Below are 21523 nucleotides of genomic sequence, written 5' to 3'. Positions count from 1 at the left end.
GAAGGCTGGATATTTGTTAGTTGTGATCTTGGACAAATTTCATTCAAACAGTCCCCTTCATTTTGCAAAACCCCTTTTTCGATTATTCTTTACAGGGTTACATTGTGGTGTCTGTGCATTTTTAATTTTGCCAGTTATCAACATTTTAAGATCTGCAACCACCTCTCTGCAGAAAATTATGCAATTCGTCAGCGTACATTTAGAAACACAAAATTATGGACTTTGTAAAATGTGGAAATTTTAAAGAAGCTCATTAAACAGATGCAGAAATGTTCATTAATGATTTGACTGAGCAGTAACTAACAAAAAAAATAACTTACATTTTTCTTGATCAACTCTTTTTTTTTAATTTTCAACCATTGGATATTTGTGACATTTTTTAAAAAAGAACTTTTGAAATGTTATGGTTGCATCCTAAGGGGAAAAAAAATCTTGCCCATATGGGATTTACAATCTGTAGATAAATGTTGGGATTTCTTATAAAGCAATAATAAGAATTTATACTGAGTAACCTTTGTGTTGATGAACCAGCTAGATTAGGTATTCTTGGTGAAAAGTAAACAGATTGTTTGAAAGAGTAAACAAATTCAGAGACGAGATGTCAGTTGGAACGACACTCAATTTTCTATCAATAAAAAGTCAGTGGCATTGTATTTCTTTTGTTGTGGTTTTTTTCAAAGTAATTCCCCCCCCCACAATTTTTAATTGTCATTTGGGCTATGAACCAAATATATTTGAGGTGTCCCTATAGAGTGGGAGTGTCAAACTATCGGCCTGAGGGCCAGATGTGTCATGACAAAGCCACGCCCACCCCATTGCCAGCAATGGCAAAAGAGTCACGATACATCGCGACACGTCACGTGACATTGTGAGTTTGACACTCCTGCTATAGAGGAATAAAATGTGATGGGAAATTTATGCATGAAACAGTTCCTCGAAACTGTTCAGAAGGAAGTTCAGCGTTTCTTCTATACACATAGTCCTCGACTTACGACCATTCGTTAAGCGACCATTGGGAGTCCCAACGGCACTGAAAAAAGGAACATGACCTTTGCTCGCACTGATGACCTTTGTTACATCCCCCAGGGTCATGTGAACACACTTTGGGTGCCTGGCAACTGGCATGTATTTACGATGGTGGCAGGGATCACGTGATCACCATTTGCGATCTTCTGAAGCCTGATTCAGTTAATGACCCCGTGGTTCATTTAACAACTGCAGAGATTCGCTTAACCACCATGACAAAAAAGGTTGCAAAATTGGGTGCCAGTTGCTTACAACTGCCTTGCTTAGCGACGGAAATGCCAGTCCTGGGCTGGGCTGAAAGTGATTGGTCCAAAGGCACCCAGCTGGGCTTTGTTCCTAAGGCCAGACTAGAACTCATTGTCACCTGTGAGTGGCCCAAAGTCACCTAGTTACTTTCATGGTAGGACTAGAACTCCCAGTCTCCTGGTGCCTGCCCCAAAGTCATTAAGCTGGCTTTCATGCCTAATGCAGGACTAAAATTCTCAATCTCTTGGTGATTGGTTCAAAGTCATCCAGTCGTCTTTTATGCCTAAGGCAGGACTTGAACTCAGGATGTCTTGCTTTCTAGCCTGCATTAGACCAAAATCTTCCTAGAAGTGGTGATTTTTTCCCCCTCTTTTCTTCCCTAAAGTGCTTGTCATCACTTATTGAAGCTTTCAGAGGTATTTGCAGAAGGTCAGAAAAGTGAAAATGGGTGTCCCCAATGCCATCCATGAAGCTGTGCCTTGTTTGTTTGTTTTAACATATTTTATTGGTTTTTTTTTTTAGATTCTTAAGAAAAAGTACTCAAGACCCAACGTGGTTGGGTGGTCCAACATTCAAAAATAAAAACATATATAAAAAAGTCAACTCAATACATTTCACTATCCCCTCTCTATTTCCCTCGATTAACATGATCCATTTAAATATTCCACTTCTGTTTTAAATTTCTATTACTACTAAACCTGTTTTATAACTTTATCAATTTACTACCATAGTCTATATTTAAAACATCAAATTATCAATTCTAATTCTTAATCTCTCACATCCCTTATTTTATCACCAATTTCATTTATTTCTTCTTCCACTATGCAATAGTTATCCTAATAACAATAAAATATTAATCAGCCCTGTACATATGTAACCCCAGAATCAATCCATCTCTTTAAAATAACAAAATAATATTAAACCTTAATTCATTCAGATTCATCAAACAAAATTCAAATTTTCTCCAATTACTTAGCATGCCTTATCACATCTTTGTTGTCATAGAGAAAAGTCATCCTAGTAATTTAAAACACTCCATTAATTATTGGCAACATCCAATCTAAACAGTCATCAATTTTTCAATTCCAATACATAATGGTTTCCATTTTATTCCCGAACGTTACATAAATAGACAAATTCAGTGCATTCTTAATCTGTTTAAAATATCTATTCTAATAATCACGCTCCTATATACATATATATATAGGTCTTTGGTTGTTCAGGTTTTCTCCCGCGTAAAATTGGAAGTGTCTTGGCGACGTTTCAACGAAGTCCCATTCGTTATCTTCAGGCTGGTGTTTTCAGCTTCGTGCTTCGAGCAGCAATGTGTGGTCTTAGCTGTTTCTTCCTTTTAACTGCCAGTGGGGGTATGAACTGATTGGGTGGGAGCTTGGCTGTGTTCTGATTGGGTGGAGGTGTGTTCTGATTGGTTAGGGGCTTGGCTGTGCTCTGATTGGCTGGGGGAGTGTTCTGTTTGGTTGTGCTGGTCTGAGTGCTCCTGAGTGCTCAGGGGAGTTTTAAGATTTTGGGCTGCCTTGCTATTTTTTGGCTTCGCGTTCGTGGTCGTGCCTCATCTTCATGGAGGGTGTCAGTTTGCTTCATGTATGGATTGGGAGGGTTTAAAGTGGCTAATGATGCAGCTGTGGTCTAGCTTCTGGTTTGTGGTCGTGCCTCATCATTGGTGTGGCTTTGGGTTTGCTTTTTGCGTGGATGTGTGGTGGTGACATCCTGTGTGGTTTTTGTGAGTGTGGGTCTGGTATCATTTTTTGTGTTAGGGAGTCGTTTGTCAATAAGGGCGGTTTCCAACTGGCAGTTAAAAAAGGAAGAAACAGCTAAGACCACACATTGCTGCTCAAAGCACGAAGCTGAAAACACCAGCCTGAAGATGACGAATGGGACTTCGTCGAAACGTCGCCAAGACACTTCCAATTTTACGCGGGAGAAAACCCGAACAACCAAAGACCTATATATATATATATATATATATATATATATATATATATATATATATATATAAACATCTGTTTCTCTCTTCCTTAAAGTATCATTGCTTTGTAGTTTCAAATCTCAGTCTTTGCTTCTTCTGTTCCTCAAAGTTACAAATGAGTGATTTATAAGGTAGGATGAGTTCCTCTTTTATCTCTGTTAATTCCTCTTCCAGTATATCTTGGTTTGTAAAATAGTCAGATGTAGTCTGAGCATCCGTTTGAATGTTTGAAGTGAAATTTCTGGATCTTAGTTCTGTAATAGATTCTTTCAATGTAGCACAAATTTCTGCAGTGGCCTCATGTATCTTTTCCAATATAAAATTATAGTTTAATTGTGAATGAGGTTTCTCCATTTTAATAATAGTTAGAAAAAGTTTCTATTTTTTTTGTGTGGAGGCTGTATTCAATGAAAATTGGTCTATAATCAGGGGTTCTCAACCTTGGCAACTTTAAGACTTATGGACTTCAACTCCCAGAATTCCTCAGCCTGGTCTATATCCACCTCCACAATTCCCACAGCTCAGCTTGTCTTTTTTTAAGAAATAATTTGAAGGTCAAATCTGGTCTGGTTTCAAGAAGTAACCCAAAAGTGTAATATTAAATTTTCGCCACTAGATGTCCTCAGTAAGTTAAGAAAGCCTTTTCCAGAAGCTGTGTCTTGTTTAATGTCGGTCACAATGTATCACGGCCACAGTGTATTCTGTCTGCAGAGTCCTCCAAGAATAAAAAAAATTGCTTCAAAGAATACTCTGTGGGTATTGGTATCTATGTGTGTTGTTGGAATGTGACTTATCTTAATGGCAATCATCACAATCTCTTGATCAGTCCTGTACAAAGAACCCATTGCATTCCAAAAAAGTCACACCCACACCCCAAAAAATCACACCCATACCCACACCCACACCCCTACCCACAGAAGTAAACACATAAGATATACATCTGGAGCTGGGCTGGCAAGAAAAATCCCTTTCAGATTGAGGTCATCTTGCAAAACTCTTCCTCTGAGCATGTGCAGAGCATGCTGTTGCTCGAGCTTCATTGAGCTTTGCGGGGTGAAATCCCGATTATACAATCGATCCTGTGACTGGATGGAGATTTCTAAGTACAAGTTATCCTCAAATTGAGCCCCAAGTTTCCATTGCTAAACAAGATGGTTATGAAGTGTGTTTTGCCCCTTTTTACGACCTTTCTTACCACATTTGTTAAGTGAATCACTGCAGTTTTGAAGTGAATCTGGCTTCCCCCATTGACTTTACTTGTCAGAAAGTCGCTAAAGGGGATCACATGACCCCAGAACCCTGCAACCGTCATAAATACAAGCCAGTTGTCAAGTGTCCAAATTTTGATCACGTGCCCATGCGGATGCTGCAACTGTTGTAAGTGTGAAAAACAGGCATAAGTCACTTTTTTCAGTACTGTTGTAACTTTGGACAGTCACTAAACAAATGGTTATAAGTCGAGGACTACCTGTTCCTGTTTTGGGGTCTGTCATAACTTTGAATGATCGCTAAGTGACCAGTCGTAAGTCAAGGCTTACCTGTAAAGTGAGATGAGGAGTATTAACAATAGATTAAACTCAAGAGCAAACTAATCTATTGTCCTTCTGAGTAGGAAAAGATACTGCTCCAACTGCAGTGTTGATCTGGGGATCTACTCAACATCTATTAAACCAATCTGGGAAAAGTAATCTACTTCTAGAAAGATGTTCCTAAGCAAACCCTTCAAATCTACATCCAGGTCAGACATGTCCTCCTAGTTTTACTGTAATATCTTTTTTCATAAACTCTTCTCCTATTATTAAAAAAGAGGGCCATGTTTTGTGAAGTCTACACCAAAGCATAACTTTCTACCCCAGTGATTAAAATCTTGGATCCTTCTCCATTTGGAGAATCCATAACTCAAAAGATGCTTCCAGTAGAATACTTCCTTAGGAGATGCCCAACTGCATCTCAAGAACATCCAACTTTAGAAGTTCTACAGATCCATAGACCCTCTTCAAGTTGAAAAGCTCAGCAATCTGTCTAACTTGATAGTCCTCATCCAAAAAAGTTTGTCAGTTGGGGGAGTGTTGTAGGCCTGCTAAGAAATCTTCATGTTGACTGTCCAGGTTGGAGGTCCTGTGTCTGTGGCAATCAACTTCGTGGGATTAATAGAGGAAGAGGTATCTGGTTGATGGGTGGGCCAACAAAAGTCTTCTTAGGTTGATGATCTTCTACATAGCTCTTCCTTATTGAGTTTTAGAACCTCCTTCTTCTGAGCTAATGGTCATTTCCTTGAAACTTCCTGGAGAAGTTTCAGGATAGCTGATAGGGCGCCCCCAAAAATCAAGATGGTAGCCATGAAGATATGACTGATGCCCACTTTTTTTTAAAGCATATTGCAGAAACAATGCTCATTAAAAAACAAACAAACAGGAGAAGCTTTGATGCTATCTTTGTGGTGGCCACACATCTTGATTTTTGGGGCCACCTCATGAGGCTGCCACTGGATAGGATATCCAGGATATCCAATGAATTGTAATTCCACCTAAAGGGGAAATTGGGAAAGCCCTGAAGGTGTCCAGAAGCACTTTTGATGCAGATGTGGAGATCCATTGTGGAAGAATGTTCTTGTGGTAATAGAGGACATGTTCTTCTCTCCGTCTTCTTGGACAATTACATGGAAGTAAGATTCCTTCTGCAGCATCGCACATGGAAGGCCACGGAGCTGCCTTCTTTTATTCCTCTTTTGTTCCACTGTTCTGTCTTGTTATTTGGGGCAGTGGGCGTGGTTTTCTGCCCTACATGCAATTGGTTACTCTAGATGGACCAACGATGGACATTATTTCTTTCCATAGTGATAGTTATAGGTAAACAGCAGATGACTTACACAATATTTCTTGTGAAATGGAGAAGGGTAAAGAAATATCCATGAAATCCAAGAATAATTCCTTTCCCTTCCCTTCCCTTCCCTTCCTCCTTCCCTTCTCATTTTTTATTTATATCCCACCTTTATTATGTTTATAAACTCAAAGTGGTGAACATATTTTATAATCCTTCTTCCTTCTGTTTTTTTCCATCACAACAATCCTGTGAGGTGGTTTAAATTGAGAGAGGAATGGTCATCAAACCAACCTAAGGTGGGACTAGAACTCACTGTCTCCTGGTGATTGGCCCAAAGTCTCCCAGCCAGCTTTCATGGTTAAAGTGAGACTAGAACTCACCATCTCCTAGTGATTGACCCAAAGTCTCCCAGCCAGCTTTCATGGTTAAAATGAGACTAGAACTCACTGTCTCCTGGTGATTGGCCCAAAGTCTCCCAGCCAGCTTTCATGGTTAAAGAGGTTCTAGAACTCACTAACTCCCAGTTTCTAGCCTGGTGCTTTAATCAATAGACCCAACTTAATAGGCTGCTAATTTATTTTATATTATTTTTAATTCTTTTTTAAAAGACAGATTTGGTTTACAGCACTTTTAAAATCAATTTTCAGTAAATACGCTCTGTGATCAGCAAGCAGCAAAGCAATTAAAAAGAAATAAAATGCAAAAAAATGGGCACACAGTAGAATTTAAAAGCGAAAGAAGAGAAAACCTTGATATTTTTTTTTTGTTTAAAAGAGAATGAAGGGCAGAGCATTAGCAGCGTTCAATTTATAGTATTCTTCTGTAGGGTTGAGACAGCAACTGATAAAACACTCTATTTCTAGCAGTAGCTAATCTAAATATTTCTATTTTTGTGACTAGCTGAACTGCAGGCGTCCCCTCGCAAAACTGAAAGAGAAAGTGACACATTGGCCAGGCAAACAGACATTATTTCCCAAGATGAAAGCGTGTCTGAACGTGCTGTTCTCCCTGCCAAGTAAGTTTGTTGAATTTATTTAAATCTACAGGTAGTCCTCGACTTACAACCCATTCATTTAGTGACTGTCTGAAGTGATAACGGCAGAGAAAAAAGTGACATGACCATTTTTCGCACTTGCGACCGTTGGTCAAGTGATCAAAATTCAGACATTTGGCCACTGACTCATATTTATGACGGTCGCAGTGTCCCAGGGTCACCTGATCCTCTTTTGCAACCTTCTGACAAGCAGTGGAGGAGCCAGATTCACTTAACGACTGCAGCGATTCACTTAACAACTGTGGTGGTTCACTTAACAACTGTGGTGATAAAGTTCATAAAATGGGGATAAAACTCACTTAACAATGTCTCACTTAGCAATGGAAATTTTGGGCTCCCTTTGGGTCGTAAGTTGAGGACTACATGTCTCCAAAGTTTGATTACTCCTGGCCATAATTCTGCTTCTTGGTTTGGATTGTCAAGGGTCCTCGAAATTATGGCGGAGATGCCGTGGTTCAAGAATGAAAGAACAGAGGAAATTTTGGATTTAGCTGGGGAAGCCGCTGAGGGCATCAGGGAGAGACCCCATGTTGCTAAAAAAGCAGAAAAGAGTGTGACAAGTAAGAGATTTTTATCTGTTGACATGACATCAAGGTGAGGGGTTGGACTAGATGACCTCCAGGGTTCCTTTCAACTCTATTTTTCCACTTCTGTGACTCCACGTGGATCGAAATAAAGTGAATCTTCAAGGCTAGACTGAACCGTGTTTCTAGATGTTCAGATTTGCAGGATTATAAGGCTACCTAGTTAATCCTCCTCTCCTCCCCCCCTTAGCATCTGCAGAGAAGGGAAGGGAGGGGGGCAGTGTGGGTTGTGCTGCCTTTTCGAATCAAGGACACAATCAAAGGCGCAAAATAGCAGACAGTGCCTTGGTGTCCTGATACATATGACATAATAACACCTTGCAGCAGACATGGAGGCAGCCCAAGCAGTCTGATACTTTTATTTATTTTCTAGGAGTTGAATAAATTAAGGTTGCAATCAGAACCACACACACAAGCAGAAACATACACACAGCTTCCTGTGTGTATGTTTTTTTTTTTTTACAGTGGTCTGTTAGTCTGTTATATGACAGCAAACCCCACTCCCTCTAGCACTGATAACGTTACTTAGATGGGTGATGAAATACCTGCAAGAAAGCAATTAAGCTCAGGGAGCACCAAGGACCCCACAATCCTCCTCCCCTCCTTCCTCTTCCTCTCCTCCTCCTCCTTCCTTCCCCTTCCCCTTCTCCTTTCTCTTCCTCTTCTTCTTCCTCTTCCTCTCTTCCTTCTCCTCCTTCTCTTCCCCTTCCCCATTCTCTTCCCCTTTCTCTTCCTCTCTTCCTTCTCCTCCTTCTCTTCCCCTTCCCCATTCTCTTCCCCTTTCTCTTCCTCTCCTCTTTCTCCTCCTTCCCCTTTCCCTTCCCCCTCCTCCTCCCCTTCCCCTTTCTCTTCCTCTTCTTCTTCTTCTTCCTCTCCTCCTTCTCCTCCTCCTTCCTTCCCCTTCCTCCTCCTCTTCCTCTTCCTCTCCTCCTTCCTTCTCCTTCCCCCTCCTTCTGCCCTTCCCCTTTCTCTTCCTCTTCTTCTTCCTCTTCCTCTCCTCCTTCTCCTCCTTCCTTCCCCTTTCCCTTCCCCCTCCTTCTGCCCTTTCTCTTCCTCTTCTTCTTCCTCTTCCTTCTCCTCCTCTTTCCCTTCTCCCTTCCTCCTTTGCTCCCTCTCCTCCCTTCCTTCTCCTCCTTTCCCCCCTTCTCCTCCTTCCTCTTCCCCCTCACCCATTCCACAAACCCCACTCCCTTCTAGCACGCATGGCCTTACCTACTTGGGTCATGAAACGTCTGCAAGAAAATAACCAAGCTCTGTACCTGTCCAACTGCACTTCGTATTTTGCTTTTATTAGGCCCACCATACATGCAAGTCCCTCTTGAGGATGTCCAGGTTCGGTGTGGGGAAATGGCCAAGTTCCAGGCCACGATTGAAGGCCACCCTCAGCCCGTTATCGGATGGTTTAAGGTAGGTCAAAGAGACACCCAAACTTAAGTGGAAATTTAAAAAAAAAAGAAACGTCTACTGACCCCTTTATTCAGCTGTGGGCACACTATTTTGGAGAAAATAATTCCAGGTAGTCCTCAACATATGACCACAATGGAGGCCAAAACTTCCATTGCTATGCAAGGCAGTTATTAAGTGAGTTTTTCCCGCTTTATGTCCTTTCTTGCCACAGTTGTTAAGTGAATCCCTGCAGTTGTTAAGTTAGTCACATGGTTGTTAAGCGAATCTGGCTTCCCCATCGACTTTGCTGATCACGAGGTCGCAAAAAGGGAAATATGTGATTCTGGGACACTGCCACCGTCATAAATACAAGTCCCTTTTTTCAGAGCCGTTGGCCCTGAAAAAAGGGACTTGTATTTATGACGGTGGCAGTGTCCCAGAATCACGTGTTTCCCTTGTTGCGACCTCCCTTTCTCTTGTAAGTTGAGGACTACCTGTGTTTATAAATATCACATCATATCACATTGCCTTGGGGCAAACCTTCCCCATTCTTAGACCAAGAGTTTAAGAACGGGGCTGCCCTGGCTGAAGTCCAGGCGAAGGGCTGAAATTCCGGCCATCTGCCTAATTTTGCGTGCTCTCCCCTCGTCTTCCTTCCAGGGAATTTCCTTGTTGCTGGACAGCGAAAGGATCTACCAGTCCAAGGAGGGCACCAGCTACTCTCTGATCCTGTACAACGCTCAGGCCGAAGATGGCGGGGTCTACACGTGCATGGCTAAAAACGCCGGAGGGGAGGTGGTCTGCAAAGCGGAGCTGGTGGTACAGGAAGGTACATTGGCTTGGTGGCTTTCTTCTCATTCATTCTTTATTTCCCTCCCTCCCTTCCTTCCTTCCCTCCTTCCTTCCTTCCTCTCTTTTGTCTCACCCTTCCCCTTCCTTTCTTTCTTCTTTCCTTCCTCCCTCCATCCCTCCCTCCCTCCCTTCCTTGCTTCCTTCTTCCTTCCTTCCTTCCTCTCTTCTGTCTCATCCCCTTCCCCTTCCTTCCTTCCTTCCTACCTTCCTTCCTTCCTTCCTTCCTTCCTTCCTTCCTTCCTTCCTTCCTTCCTTCCTTCCTTCCTTCCTTCCTTCCTTCCTCTCTTCTGTCTCACCCTTTCCCCTTCATTTCTTCCTTGCTTCCTTCCTTCCTCTCTCCCTCCCTTCCTCCCTTCCTTCCTCTCTTCTGTCTCACCCCCTTCCCCTTCTCCTTCCTTCCTTCCTTCCTCTCTTCTGTCTCACCCCTTCCCCTTCCTTCCTTCCTTCCTTTCTTCCTTCCTTCCTTCCTTCCTCCCTCCCTCCCTTCCTCCTTCCTTCCTCTCTTCTGTCTCACCCCCTTCCCCTTCCTTCCTTCCTTCCTCCCTCTCTTCTGTCTCACCCCTTCCCCTTCCTTTCTTCCTTCCTTTCTTCCTTCCTTCCTCCCTCCCTCCCTTCCTCCTTCCTTCCTCTCTTCTGTCTCACCCCCTTCCCCTTCCTTCCTTCCTTCCTCCCTCTCTTCTGTCTCACCCTTTCCCCTTCCTTTCTTCCTTCCTTTCTTCCTTCCTCCCTCCCTCCCTCCCTTCCTCCTTCCTTCCTCTCTTCTGTCTCACCCCCTTCCCCTTCCTTCCTTCCTCCCTCCCTTCCTCCTTCCTTCCTCTCTTCTGTCTCACCCCCTTCCCACCCTTCCTCCCTCCCTCCCTTCCTTCCTTCCTCTCCTCCCTCCCTTCCTCCTTCCTTCCTTCTTCTTCTGTCTCACCCCCTTCCCATTCCTTCCTCCCTCTTCCTCCCTCCCTTCCTTCCTTCCTCCTTCCTTCCTTCCTTCCCTCCCTTCCCTTCCTTCCTTCCTTCCTCTCTTTTGTCTCACCCCCTTCCCCTTCCTCTCCTTCCTTCCTTCCTTCCTTCCTTCCTTTCTTCCTTCCTCCCTCCCTCCCTCCTCCCTCCCTTCCTCCTTCCTTCCTCTCTTTTGTCTCACCCCCTTCCCCTTCCTTCCTTCCTTCCTTCCTTTCTTCCTTCCTTCCTCCCTCCCTCCCTCCCTCCCTTCCTCCTTCCTTCCTCTCTTCTGTCTCACCCCCTTCCCCTCCCTTCCTCCTTCCTTCCTCTCTTCTGTCTCACCCCCTTCCCCTTCCTTCCTTCCTTCCTCCCTTCCTTCCTTCCTTCCTTCCTTCCTTCCTTCCTTCCTCCCTCCCTTCCTCCTTCCTTCCTCTCTTCTGTCTCACCCCCTTCCCCTTCCTTCCTTCCTTCCTTCCTCTGTTCTGTTTCACCGTTTCCCTTCTCTTCCCCTTTCCCATTCCTTCCTTCCTCCTCCTTCCTCCTTCCTTCCTCTCTTCTGATAACTGTCTTTCAATATTCGAGGGGCTGTTAGTGAGAAGAGGGACTCAAGCTATTTTCAAAGCACCTGAGGGCAGGACAAGAATCAACGGATGGAAACGAATCCAGGAGAGAAGCAACCTGGAACTAAGGAGAAACTTCCCGACAGTCAGAACAATTAACCAGTGGAACAGCCTGCCTCCAGGAACAGTAAATGCTCCAACGCTGGAAGTTTTTAAGAAGAGACTGGACAGCCATTTGTCTGAAATGGTATAGGGTTTCCCACCTGAGCAGGGGGCTGGACTAGATGACCTCCAAGGTCCCTTCTTATTCTGTTCTGTTCTCCAAAGCCCCTGAAGGCAGGACAAGAAGCAACAGATGGAAACTCATCAAGGAAAGAAGCAACCTAGAACTAAGGAGAAACTTCCTGACAGGGAGAAGAATTAACCAGTGGAACAGTTGTGAGTGGTCCAGCCCTGGAGGTTTTCAAAGAAGAGATGGACAGCCATTAGTCTGGACTGGGATAGAGTCTCCTGCCTGGGCAAGGGTTTAGAGCAGTGGTTCTCAACCTGTGGGTCGGGACCCCATTTGGGGTCGAACGACCATTTCACGGGGGTTGCCAAACAACGCAGTCCGCCATTTTTTCCCCCTTTTCCTTAGCTGTGCTCCTCCCTTTTATTCTATTGGCTTTTGAAAGCCAATAGAAGAGACTCTCTTGAATAGAGTCTAATTCTATTGGCTTTCAAAAGCCAATAGGAATTGTCCAGGCTGTCTCTGTCCTGCTGAGCCCGCCAAAAGTCCCATTCTGCAAACGGTGCTGCACCAGTTGAGTAGTCCTCAACTTATGAACGGTTGAGTAGTCCTCAACTTATGAACGGTTGGGGGGGTCGTGGCATTAAAAAGGTTGAGAACCACTGTTTTAGATAGAAAACCTCCATGGTCCCTTACAGTCGTTCTATTTCTATTTGCAGGTCTTTGTATTTTGTCTTTTTTTCTCCAACTCCCACGCTAAAGGTCTGTGGAGATTCTCAATCACCCAGGTCATAGTTGTCCGAAAGATGCTTTTTCCAAAAAGCAACTGGACTTTCTTGTTGTTGTTTTTTTTCCTTTGAAAAGATTTTGCTTTTTATCCAAGAAGCTTCAGCTGCCTGATTCATATTTATGAGTCAGTTTATTTCGTATTATGAGTCAGTTGCTGACCGGCTCTTATTCATGACGGTTGTCCTGGGTCACGTGATCCCCTTTTGGGATCTCTTGACAAGCAAAGTCACAGGGGAAGCCAGATTGGCTGAACAACCGTGTCACTGCAGGGATTCACTTAACAAGTAGGGTAAGAAAGGTCCTAAAAGGGGGCAAAACTCACTTAACAACTGTCTTGCTTAGCAGCAGAAATTTGAGGCTCCACGGTGGTCATAACCTGAAGACTACCTGTATTTGATGGTCCTACCAGTTCTTGCTTGGAAGGCAAACAGCATTTCTTTCAGATCTTCCCATACATCATTGTCACCACTCTGGTTCTTATTCTGATTATTGTAGATAAGAAAAGTCAAGAGGTGAAAAAGCGAAGCCCACGAAGAAAACTTCATTCTTTCTATGAGGTTAAACACGAAATAGGAAGGTAAAAGTGATTCCCCCCCCCCTTAGCATCTACTTAGCATTATTTGGGGAGGGAATACAACACCAGGGAAACTTCCCCCCCCCCCAAATTCAAGATTTGAACTTACCCTTTCATTCTCTGAATATTTAACGATTTTCAGGGGCTCCTTTAGCGTTCTCAAGAAAGTCATCCATAAAGCCAACCGTGTGGCTTGTGCAGCAAAATTCATCCCGCTGCGAAGTCGAACGAGAGAACGAGCTTATCGCGAGAGAGACATTCTAGTCGAGCTTTCCCACGACCGAATCACTCAACTGCTGGACCAGTTTGAAACACGGAAAACCTTAATTCTTGTTTTGGAACTGTATCCTTTTTGCCCCTGAAAAGAGGAATAAAGAAAGATATGAAAGGAGATGGTGTTCAGACCCTAGTCCTCAGTGTTCCTTCCTTGCTAAGGTGGGCTAGATCAAGAAACAGGCATCACAAATGCTCCTTTGCTGTTTGTAAGGTCTACTACTAGAATCTTGAAAGCTTCTCCAAGTTGGTTTCTATCCCATCTTACTTTAAACACCATCAAGGTGGGATTATTTTGAATTTCTTTCTCCCACGCCTCTGTTTCTCAGGATAGTGGAAGCTGACAGAAGAGAGTATTTGTAGCTCAGTGTTGAACAGTGAGATTCTCAGTGCTCTCTGAGGTTTTCTTGCAGATGCTTCATGACCCAACTAGGGAACATCATGAGCTCTAGAAGGGAGGAGGTTTGCAAAGAAGAGGAGGAGGAAGAGAAGGAGGAGGAGGAGGAGGAGGACGACGACGACAACTAAGGGGTCCTAGATGCTCTCTGAGCTTGGTGGTTTTCTTGCAGACATTTTATGACCCAACTAGGGAACATCATCAGTGCCAGAAGGGAGTAGGGTTTGTGGAGAGGAGGAGGAGGAGGAGGAGGAGGAGGAAGATTGTGGGAACCTTGGGGTTCTTTGATCTTGGTAATATTCTGACAGATGTTTCATTTATGAGCCGAGGTGGCGCAGCAGTTAGAGTGAAGTACTGCAGGCCACTTTAGCTGACTGTGTTCAGCAGGTCAGCGGTTCAAATCTCACTGGCTCAAGGTTGACTCAGCCTTCCATCCTTCCGGGGTAGGTAAAATGAGGACCCAGATTGTTGGGGGCAATGTAAATATATATATATATACATTGCTTACTGGTGTACACCGCTTAGAGAGTGCTTGCACTTAAAGCAGTATATAAGTCTCATAAATAAATAAATAATAAATAAATTACCAAACTAGGTAACAACATCAGTGTTAGAAGCTAGAACCCCACCCCACTCTAGCACTGATGATGTTTCCTAGTTGGGCCATGAAACGTCTGCAAGAAAACGACCAAGCTCAGAGAGCATCAAGGATTCCATGGTTCAGCTGAAGCTACACATATTCTATAGGTTCTTCAAGTCCCATCTTGAAGTTATGGGAGTATCAAATGTCTTTGGCCAGTCCCTCTTTCTCAGCCTGAATTGTTTGGCCATATGGGGAGAGTGAATTTTTGAAGGAGTCTTTTGATTCTAGATTCATTTGCTTGCCCAGCTCAAAGGCTTGGTCCATATTCCTTAATGGATTAGATGTTCCAATGAAGAGCTTCTGGATCGCCTCCATAAGAAGAACATGGTGACGGAAGCAGAGGTGGGATTCCTTTCTTGTGTATTTTAAGGAGAGGATCTAAAGAGCTTAAGACAAACGAAGATAGTTGAATTCAGCCAACCCTCCTACCCCAGCTCAGTTTTTTTCTGATGTTATAGACCAGACATGTCAAACACAAGGCCCGGGGGGCCGGATGCGGCCCGCAAAGTGGTTTCATGTGGTCCACGAAGCCATCCTGGAAACAGTGAGGGAACGGCCCCCACTGCCTTGACCCTGGCCCAGGCCAGCCGGGAGCCAATGTACAATTTTGTGGTGGCCATCCATGCTGAAATGCATTCAGTCTTAGCTCCACAAGGCCGTCCGGAAACAGCGAGGAACCAGCCCCTGCTGTGTCGGCCCAGCCCCCTGGATGCATGCTGGGGAGGTGTCACCCTTTGTGAGGAATGAAGAAATGGACCGTGCCTTGGTGCTTGCCCCGGTCCCCCCCACTTCTGCCAGAGACCCTCAGATCTCTCCCACTCCTGCCCAGGCCCCCACAGGCACCCTTGACGCGAACGATGTAGAGCTGGCCACGCCCACCCAGTAGGCCACACCCACTCCCTCTATGCCCACCCTGACCACACCCACCTGGGCCCCCAAGGGCAACTGCAATGCTTATGCGGCCCTCAGTGAAATTGAGTTTGACACCCCGTTATAGACTCAACTTCCATTTATCCCCAGCTGGCTCAATGTAATTCTCAGTACTGATAGAATATTTGTTCAAGAGAAGCGAATGAAGTAAAAACTTTATTTTTTAACCTCAGGCAGAAAGTCAATTGAATTGGGGGGAGCAAACTGATTTTTGGGGGGGCAAATGGTTGCAAAGTCTAGACCAGTGATGGCGAACCTTTTAGAGACTGAGTGCCCAAAACCGCCCCTGCCCTGCCCGCCCCGCCCCACCCCCCACCCTGCCCACCTGCAGGGCCACTCACCACCTCCACACAGATCGCCCAGGCCAGCCCAGCAGCATCATGGTGACCACGCCCTTCACCCATGCCCCGCAGCATCAACTGCATGCAACAGGCCGCGAGGGCGAAGTCTTGTCCCCGCTGCCTGGCTGCCATATCCTTGGATGCGCTGCTCTGCGCTGGCCATGCTCGGGGGTGACTTTTCTCTGGGGGGGGCTGCTGGTGGGGCAGGGGCTGTGGAGGGAGGCGGGGCTGGGGCGATGGCACGCGTGCCCACAGAGAAGGCTCTGAGTGCCGCCTCTGGCACACGTGCCATAGGTTCGCCACCCCTAGTCTAGACAAACCTGTTCCATATGCTTTTCTATGTGACTTCCATAACTTTATGTTTTCCTCCCTTCTGAAATAGGTCAAATTCTATATCAAGCAACTTCTAGAAGGGATCTTGTACCTTCACAGCAATGAAATACTACATTTGGACATCAAGGTAATTTTTTTATAAACATTGGGTGCTCATGCCTATTTAGTTTCTAGTCTTCCTTTAGGCATAAAAGCCAGCTAGGAGACTTTGGGCCAATCAGCAGGAGACTGGGGATTCTATTCCCGCCTTAGGTGTGAAAGCCGGCTGGGTGATTTTGGCCAATCACCAGGAAGCAGGGAGTTCTAGTCCTGCCTTAGCCATGAAATTCAAACAGATGAATTTTGACCAATCACAAGAAGACTGGGAGTTCTAATCCTGCTTTAGCCATGAAAGCCAGCTAAGCATTTTAGAGATGGGCCAGCTGGCTTTCATACCTAAGGCAGGACTAGAACTCACTATCTCCTGGTGATTGGCCAAAATCACCTGAAGACAGTGAGTTCTAGTCCTGCCTTAGGTATGAAAGCCAGCTGGGTGACTTTGGGCCAAACACCAGGAGACAGTTCTAGTCCTATCTTGGGTATGGAAGCCAAATAGGTGACTTTTGGCTATTACTCTCAACCTAACCCACCTCACAGGATTATTGCAGTGGGAAAAATAGGAGAAGGAAGGTGTGTTGGATATGTTCGCCATCTTGAGCTGCTTATAAAAATAATAAAGGCAGGATATAAAATAAAATAAAATTTAAAAGAAAAGAAAATTAAATTAAAATAAGAAAAAAATAAAATTAATAAATAATAACATAACATAACATGACCTGGTTTCACGACGTAGTGACACAAATTCAGGAATGCAGGGCTCTGTTTTCTACACCCGATTTCACCATGCAGGGGGCCCTAAAAGGGCTTAAAATCACCCCAGAGAGGCGATGAAGAAGAAGGGGTGCCTTGTTGATCACGGAGAGATACCAGTCAATCCATTTGATCCGAGGAAAGCCCTCTAAACCAGCAGGGGAAAGACTGGCTGCACTCCTGTGGCCAGCTTCCAGCTACTGACAACTGAAGAAAGAAGCATTAATTAGCTTAGCAGATCGTAAACAGTTTGTTTGGAACTGGGTGAGAATATTGATCCTTTTTTTACTATTTTACAACTGGATTTCCTGGAAAAGGTTCCCAAGAAGCTAAAAACCTCTGAACGCAAGGCGATTGCAGCCCCACTCTTCTAGAGAAACGGAAGCAGCGTTTTAATTTTTTCATGGGGGACAGAAACATTTAACATTCAAATGGAAGTAATATATAGTTTCAACAAATATGAGAACTGAGAAAATTGTTAAGATTTTTTCTTTAAAAAATTATTGGGGTGAAATATAAGAAATCAACCTTCTATTTTAAGAGTTGGAAAATGGATTTTGAATGACCATCTAGTGGTGGACTAGAGTATAGCACCAGAGCTGCAATGACTGATACAGACCTGGCAAGAAGCCTAGAAACAGATAACAACTTACTTTCTTTGTTGTTTGTTGACTTTTAACTCAACAGAGAACAGTTGGCAACAGAAAAAATATTTTGGCATACTTACTACAGTGTGAGAATCTAATTGTTTTGAAATCTGTTGATCTTCTTGGATTTTTTTTTTTTTTTGTAAAAATTTTTATTTTCAACTTTACAATACATAACAATCTAACAAATACTTCAGATAAAAAATAAAACAAATTGATACACACCACATTCGGTCTTGGCCGCCCATTTCCCCCCAAACCGCATCCCACCTCAAACCAACTTACTTCTTTCCCTCTTTTTCTTCACTCACCCTCTCTCCTCCTTCACCTCAACTTTCCTACTTACTTCTCACCTTCTTCTCCTCCCTCTTGATGCGGTCCAGGGGAAATGTCCGAGCAGTTCCTCTCTCAAAATTAAAACATTAATATTATATACAATAAGACTATTTCTACTTTATCTGAACTACTAAAACTTCAACCCATCCACCCCCCCTCCCCCCTCCCCCCACCCCCTCCCCCCCAACTTTCCAGAGCAAAATACAGGATTATGCAAACACATTAAACATAATCTATTTAAGTTTACTAATTATACAATGAACAAAATCATGAAAATCCTTAACTCTCTTCAAACTTTACCTTCTTGGATTATAAACATATACTGAGCTCTGACTTTTAATTTTAAGAACTATTTGGAGAGAAAGAAAATTTTGACTTCTGGCTATGTTTGTCTGGGGCAGGTTTTTCGATTGCTCTTAGGGTGGTTGAACATTTTGAACACTGAACATTTTGGATTGTAAATTGTAAAGTCAGAAGACAAACCAAAGGAAAGTGATCTAAAGACACAAGATATAAAAGAAGGGAAACATAATTTGGCACAGACAACTAAAAATCTGCAAGACTTAGCTACAACAATGGAAATGGAAAAGGTACCTTATTCTTTAGGTTTTCAAAATATACCTGAGGATAAGGAAGACGATTTTAAAAAACAGATTATAAAGCTGTTAGGGGAAATGTCAGAAATTGGGAGACAAAAAATAAAAAGAGAAATCGAGGGAGAAGGAAAGTGGGAGATGTTTAATGAATATAACTAGGCAGAATTCCCCCTCAAAAATACCCTACTTAAATTGTTTTTCCCATTCCAAGCAGTACTTACAAAAACAAAGGAAGAATTTGTTGATGATTTAATTACTTTGGCCTGGAAACCTAATTGGCAAAGAAAGAAAGCTAGAGTTAAACTCAAAAAACAGAAGATCTGACATACCAGATGGGGTATTATATGAGCCAATATTTGCTTGAATATAGGCAAAAAAATAGATAACACATAGATACAAATAGATTTTTATAATAAGACAGATATGATTTATAATTAGAATAGCACTCTTTCTTTTGATATGGGAATTATAAAAACACTAGCATGGCTTGTATAAATGAAACCTTCAGCAACACAATTGTAACTAACTTTGAGAAAATCATAACTGACAAAGATATTTTGAATACTGATGGGAAATTAAACTTAAAAGCTCGAAAAACAGGACACGGATTTAATAAGGAGACTTTAATTGCAAATACAAGTTAAATGTAAAATGGTTAGAAAAGAGGTTATAAATTGATACTGTTGTTATTTGTATAGCACTAGGTAAATATGAAGAGGATGTGTATATCTAATGTTGTATGTATTAATAGCAGTAAGAATTGTATTTGTTTAACGTTGAGAAAATGAAAACATCAGGGGAAGAAGACAGGGAAAAAACCCACACTGGATTGTGTAGCATTGAATAGATTAATAAATTAAGTTAAGATGCAACATTGAGTAAGAAATATATCCAGACATCACATTTGTTTACTAAGCATTTATGATTTGTAATAATAGAAAATCAATAAAACACATAAAAAAGCATCCTGAAAAATCATGCTAGGGCATATTTTCCATTTGGGTCTGATTCTGGGGAAAACATGATAACTAGGCTAAATTGCCATCTAGGAGTGAAGTTGCTAAGATTCATTTCTTGTTTTTTTGACCATTTCTGTCGATTTCTTCTTCTGGTCCATTCCCACTATCTCTCTTTTATCTCTGCAATCTTCAAAGGACCACAAGGAGGACATCTTGCTTAAACAGAATCGGGGGCTTCCTGAAGTACAGGTGATCCTCAACTTACAACAGTTTGTTTAGTGACCATTCAAAGTTACAACGGCACTGAAAAAAGTGTCTTAGGACCATTTTTCACACGACCGTTGCAGCATCCCCATGGTCATGAGATTAAAATTGGCCACTGGCTCATATTTATGACGGTTGCAGTGTCCAGGCGTCACGTGATCCCCTTTGGCGACCTTCTCATAAGCAATGGGGGAAGCCAGATTCACTTCACCACTGTACTAACTTAACAACTGCAGGTATTCACTTAGCAGCTGTGGCAAGAAAGGTCGTAAAATGAGGCAAAACCCACTTAACAAATGTCTCAGCAACAGTGATTTGTGTGGTAAGTTGAGGACTATCCTGTATCTCAGAATTTCAGCCAGGAAAATCACTTTGAGTCCCCTTGTTCACCGACAGGTTTTATGCCTTGATTCTTTTCTACCAATATTCTACCAATTCTACCTTGATTCTACCAATATTCCCTTCTCTTTCCACTTCTGCAGCCTTCAAACATTTTGATGGTCCACCCTGACAGGGATGACCTTAAGATCTGCGATTTTGGCTTCGCCCAACGGATAAATCCGTCGGAGCCTCAGTACAGCACTTACGGATCTCCAGAATTTGTCCCACCAGAAGTTCTGTCCCGGTCCCCAGTATCAACAGCCTCGGACATCTGGTAAATGAATCCTCTCACTTCTCATTCCTTCTAGTTTTGCTCTAACTTTCCTTGTGCTTTTGGTGAACCTTCTTGAAGATCAATGGAGAACCAAGAAGGTTAACCCTAAATTAGTGGACCAGCAAAATGCTGTGGATATCATATGCTTAGACTTCAGTAAAGCATTTGATGAAGTAGACCACAACCTACTTCTTGGTAAGACAGAACAAGGAAGGATAGAAAGCATCACCACCAGATGGATTCAAAAGGGCTGACCAACCGCACTCAATGTGTGCTCTTCACTGGAATACATCTACATCAGTGGTTCTCCACCTGTGGGTCGGGACCCCATTTGGGGTCGAACGACCATTTCACGGGGGTCGCCAAACAATGCAGTCCACCATTTTTTCCCTCCTTTTCCTTAGCTGTGCTACTCCCTTTTATTCTATTGGCTTGTGAAAGCCAATAGAATAGACTCTCTTGAATAGAGTCTAATTCTATTGGCTTTCCAAAGCCAATAGGAATTGTCCAGGCTGTCCCTGCCCTGCTGAGCCCGCCAAAAGTCCCATTCTGCAAACGGTGCTGCACCAGTTGAGTAGTCCTCGACTTACGACCGGTTGAGTAGTCCTCGACTTACGACCGGTTGGGGATCGCGGCATTAAAAAGGTTGAGAACCACTGATCTACATGGAGGGAAGCATGCAGTGAGATTCCCAAAGGTTCAGTCTTGGGCCCAGCATTTTTCAACATCTTCTCAAGTGATCTAGACAAGGGGATAGAAAGGAAACTCCAGATGACATTTAACTAGAAGGAACAGCCAATTTAGAAGATAAGCTAAAACAGACATGTCAAACACAAGGCCCGGGGCCCAGATGCGGCCCGTGAAGTGGTTTCATGTGGCCTGTGGAGCCATCCTGGAAACAGTGAGGGAACGGCCCCTGCTGCCTTGGCCCTGGCCCAGTCCAGCCGGGAGCCACTGTAAAATTTTGTGGTGGCCATCTTAGCACTTGCCCCAGTGGGCCATGCCTTGGCACTTGCCCCGGTCCCACCCCCCTTCTGCCAGAGACCCTCAGATTTGTCCCATTCCTGCTCAGGCCCCCATAGGCACGCTTGACACGAATGATGTAGAACTAGCCACACCCACCCAGTAGGCCACACCCACTCCATCCATGCCCACCCAGTAGGCTGCACCCACTCTGGCCACACCCACCCAGCCCCCTGAGGGCAACCGCAATGCTGATGCGGCCTTCAGTGAAATTCAATTTGACACCCCTGGGCTAAA

General features: G+C 43.6%; 1 protein-coding gene across 9 annotated transcripts in view; it reads left to right on the top strand.

Annotated features, from left to right (window-relative positions):
- The window catches only part of OBSCN (obscurin, cytoskeletal calmodulin and titin-interacting RhoGEF), a 268339-nt gene that overhangs the window by 202689 nt on the left and 44127 nt on the right, over positions 1-21523 (top strand). For all 9 annotated transcript variants that reach the window (XM_039365275.1, XM_039365278.1, XM_039365274.1 and 6 more), the window contains 9 exons: positions 6983-7097; positions 7560-7696; positions 9015-9127; positions 9767-9935; positions 12962-13043; positions 13183-13383; positions 14635-14695; positions 16007-16084; positions 20091-20263. In XM_039365275.1, coding sequence (XP_039221209.1) covers positions 6983-7097; positions 7560-7696; positions 9015-9127; positions 9767-9935; positions 12962-13043; positions 13183-13383; positions 14635-14695; positions 16007-16084; positions 20091-20263 — 1129 coding nt within the window. The remainder of the gene's footprint in view (positions 1-6982; positions 7098-7559; positions 7697-9014; positions 9128-9766; positions 9936-12961; positions 13044-13182; positions 13384-14634; positions 14696-16006; positions 16085-20090; positions 20264-21523) is intronic.

Source organism: Crotalus tigris, unplaced genomic scaffold (assembly GCF_016545835.1).
Source record: "Crotalus tigris isolate CLP2741 ecotype Arizona unplaced genomic scaffold, ASM1654583v1 scf7180000020019.1302030, whole genome shotgun sequence".
NCBI classification, from domain to species: domain Eukaryota; kingdom Metazoa; phylum Chordata; class Lepidosauria; order Squamata; family Viperidae; genus Crotalus; species Crotalus tigris.
The sequence above is the reverse complement of the archived record's forward strand: the minus strand, read 5'-3'. Positions and strand labels throughout refer to the sequence as shown.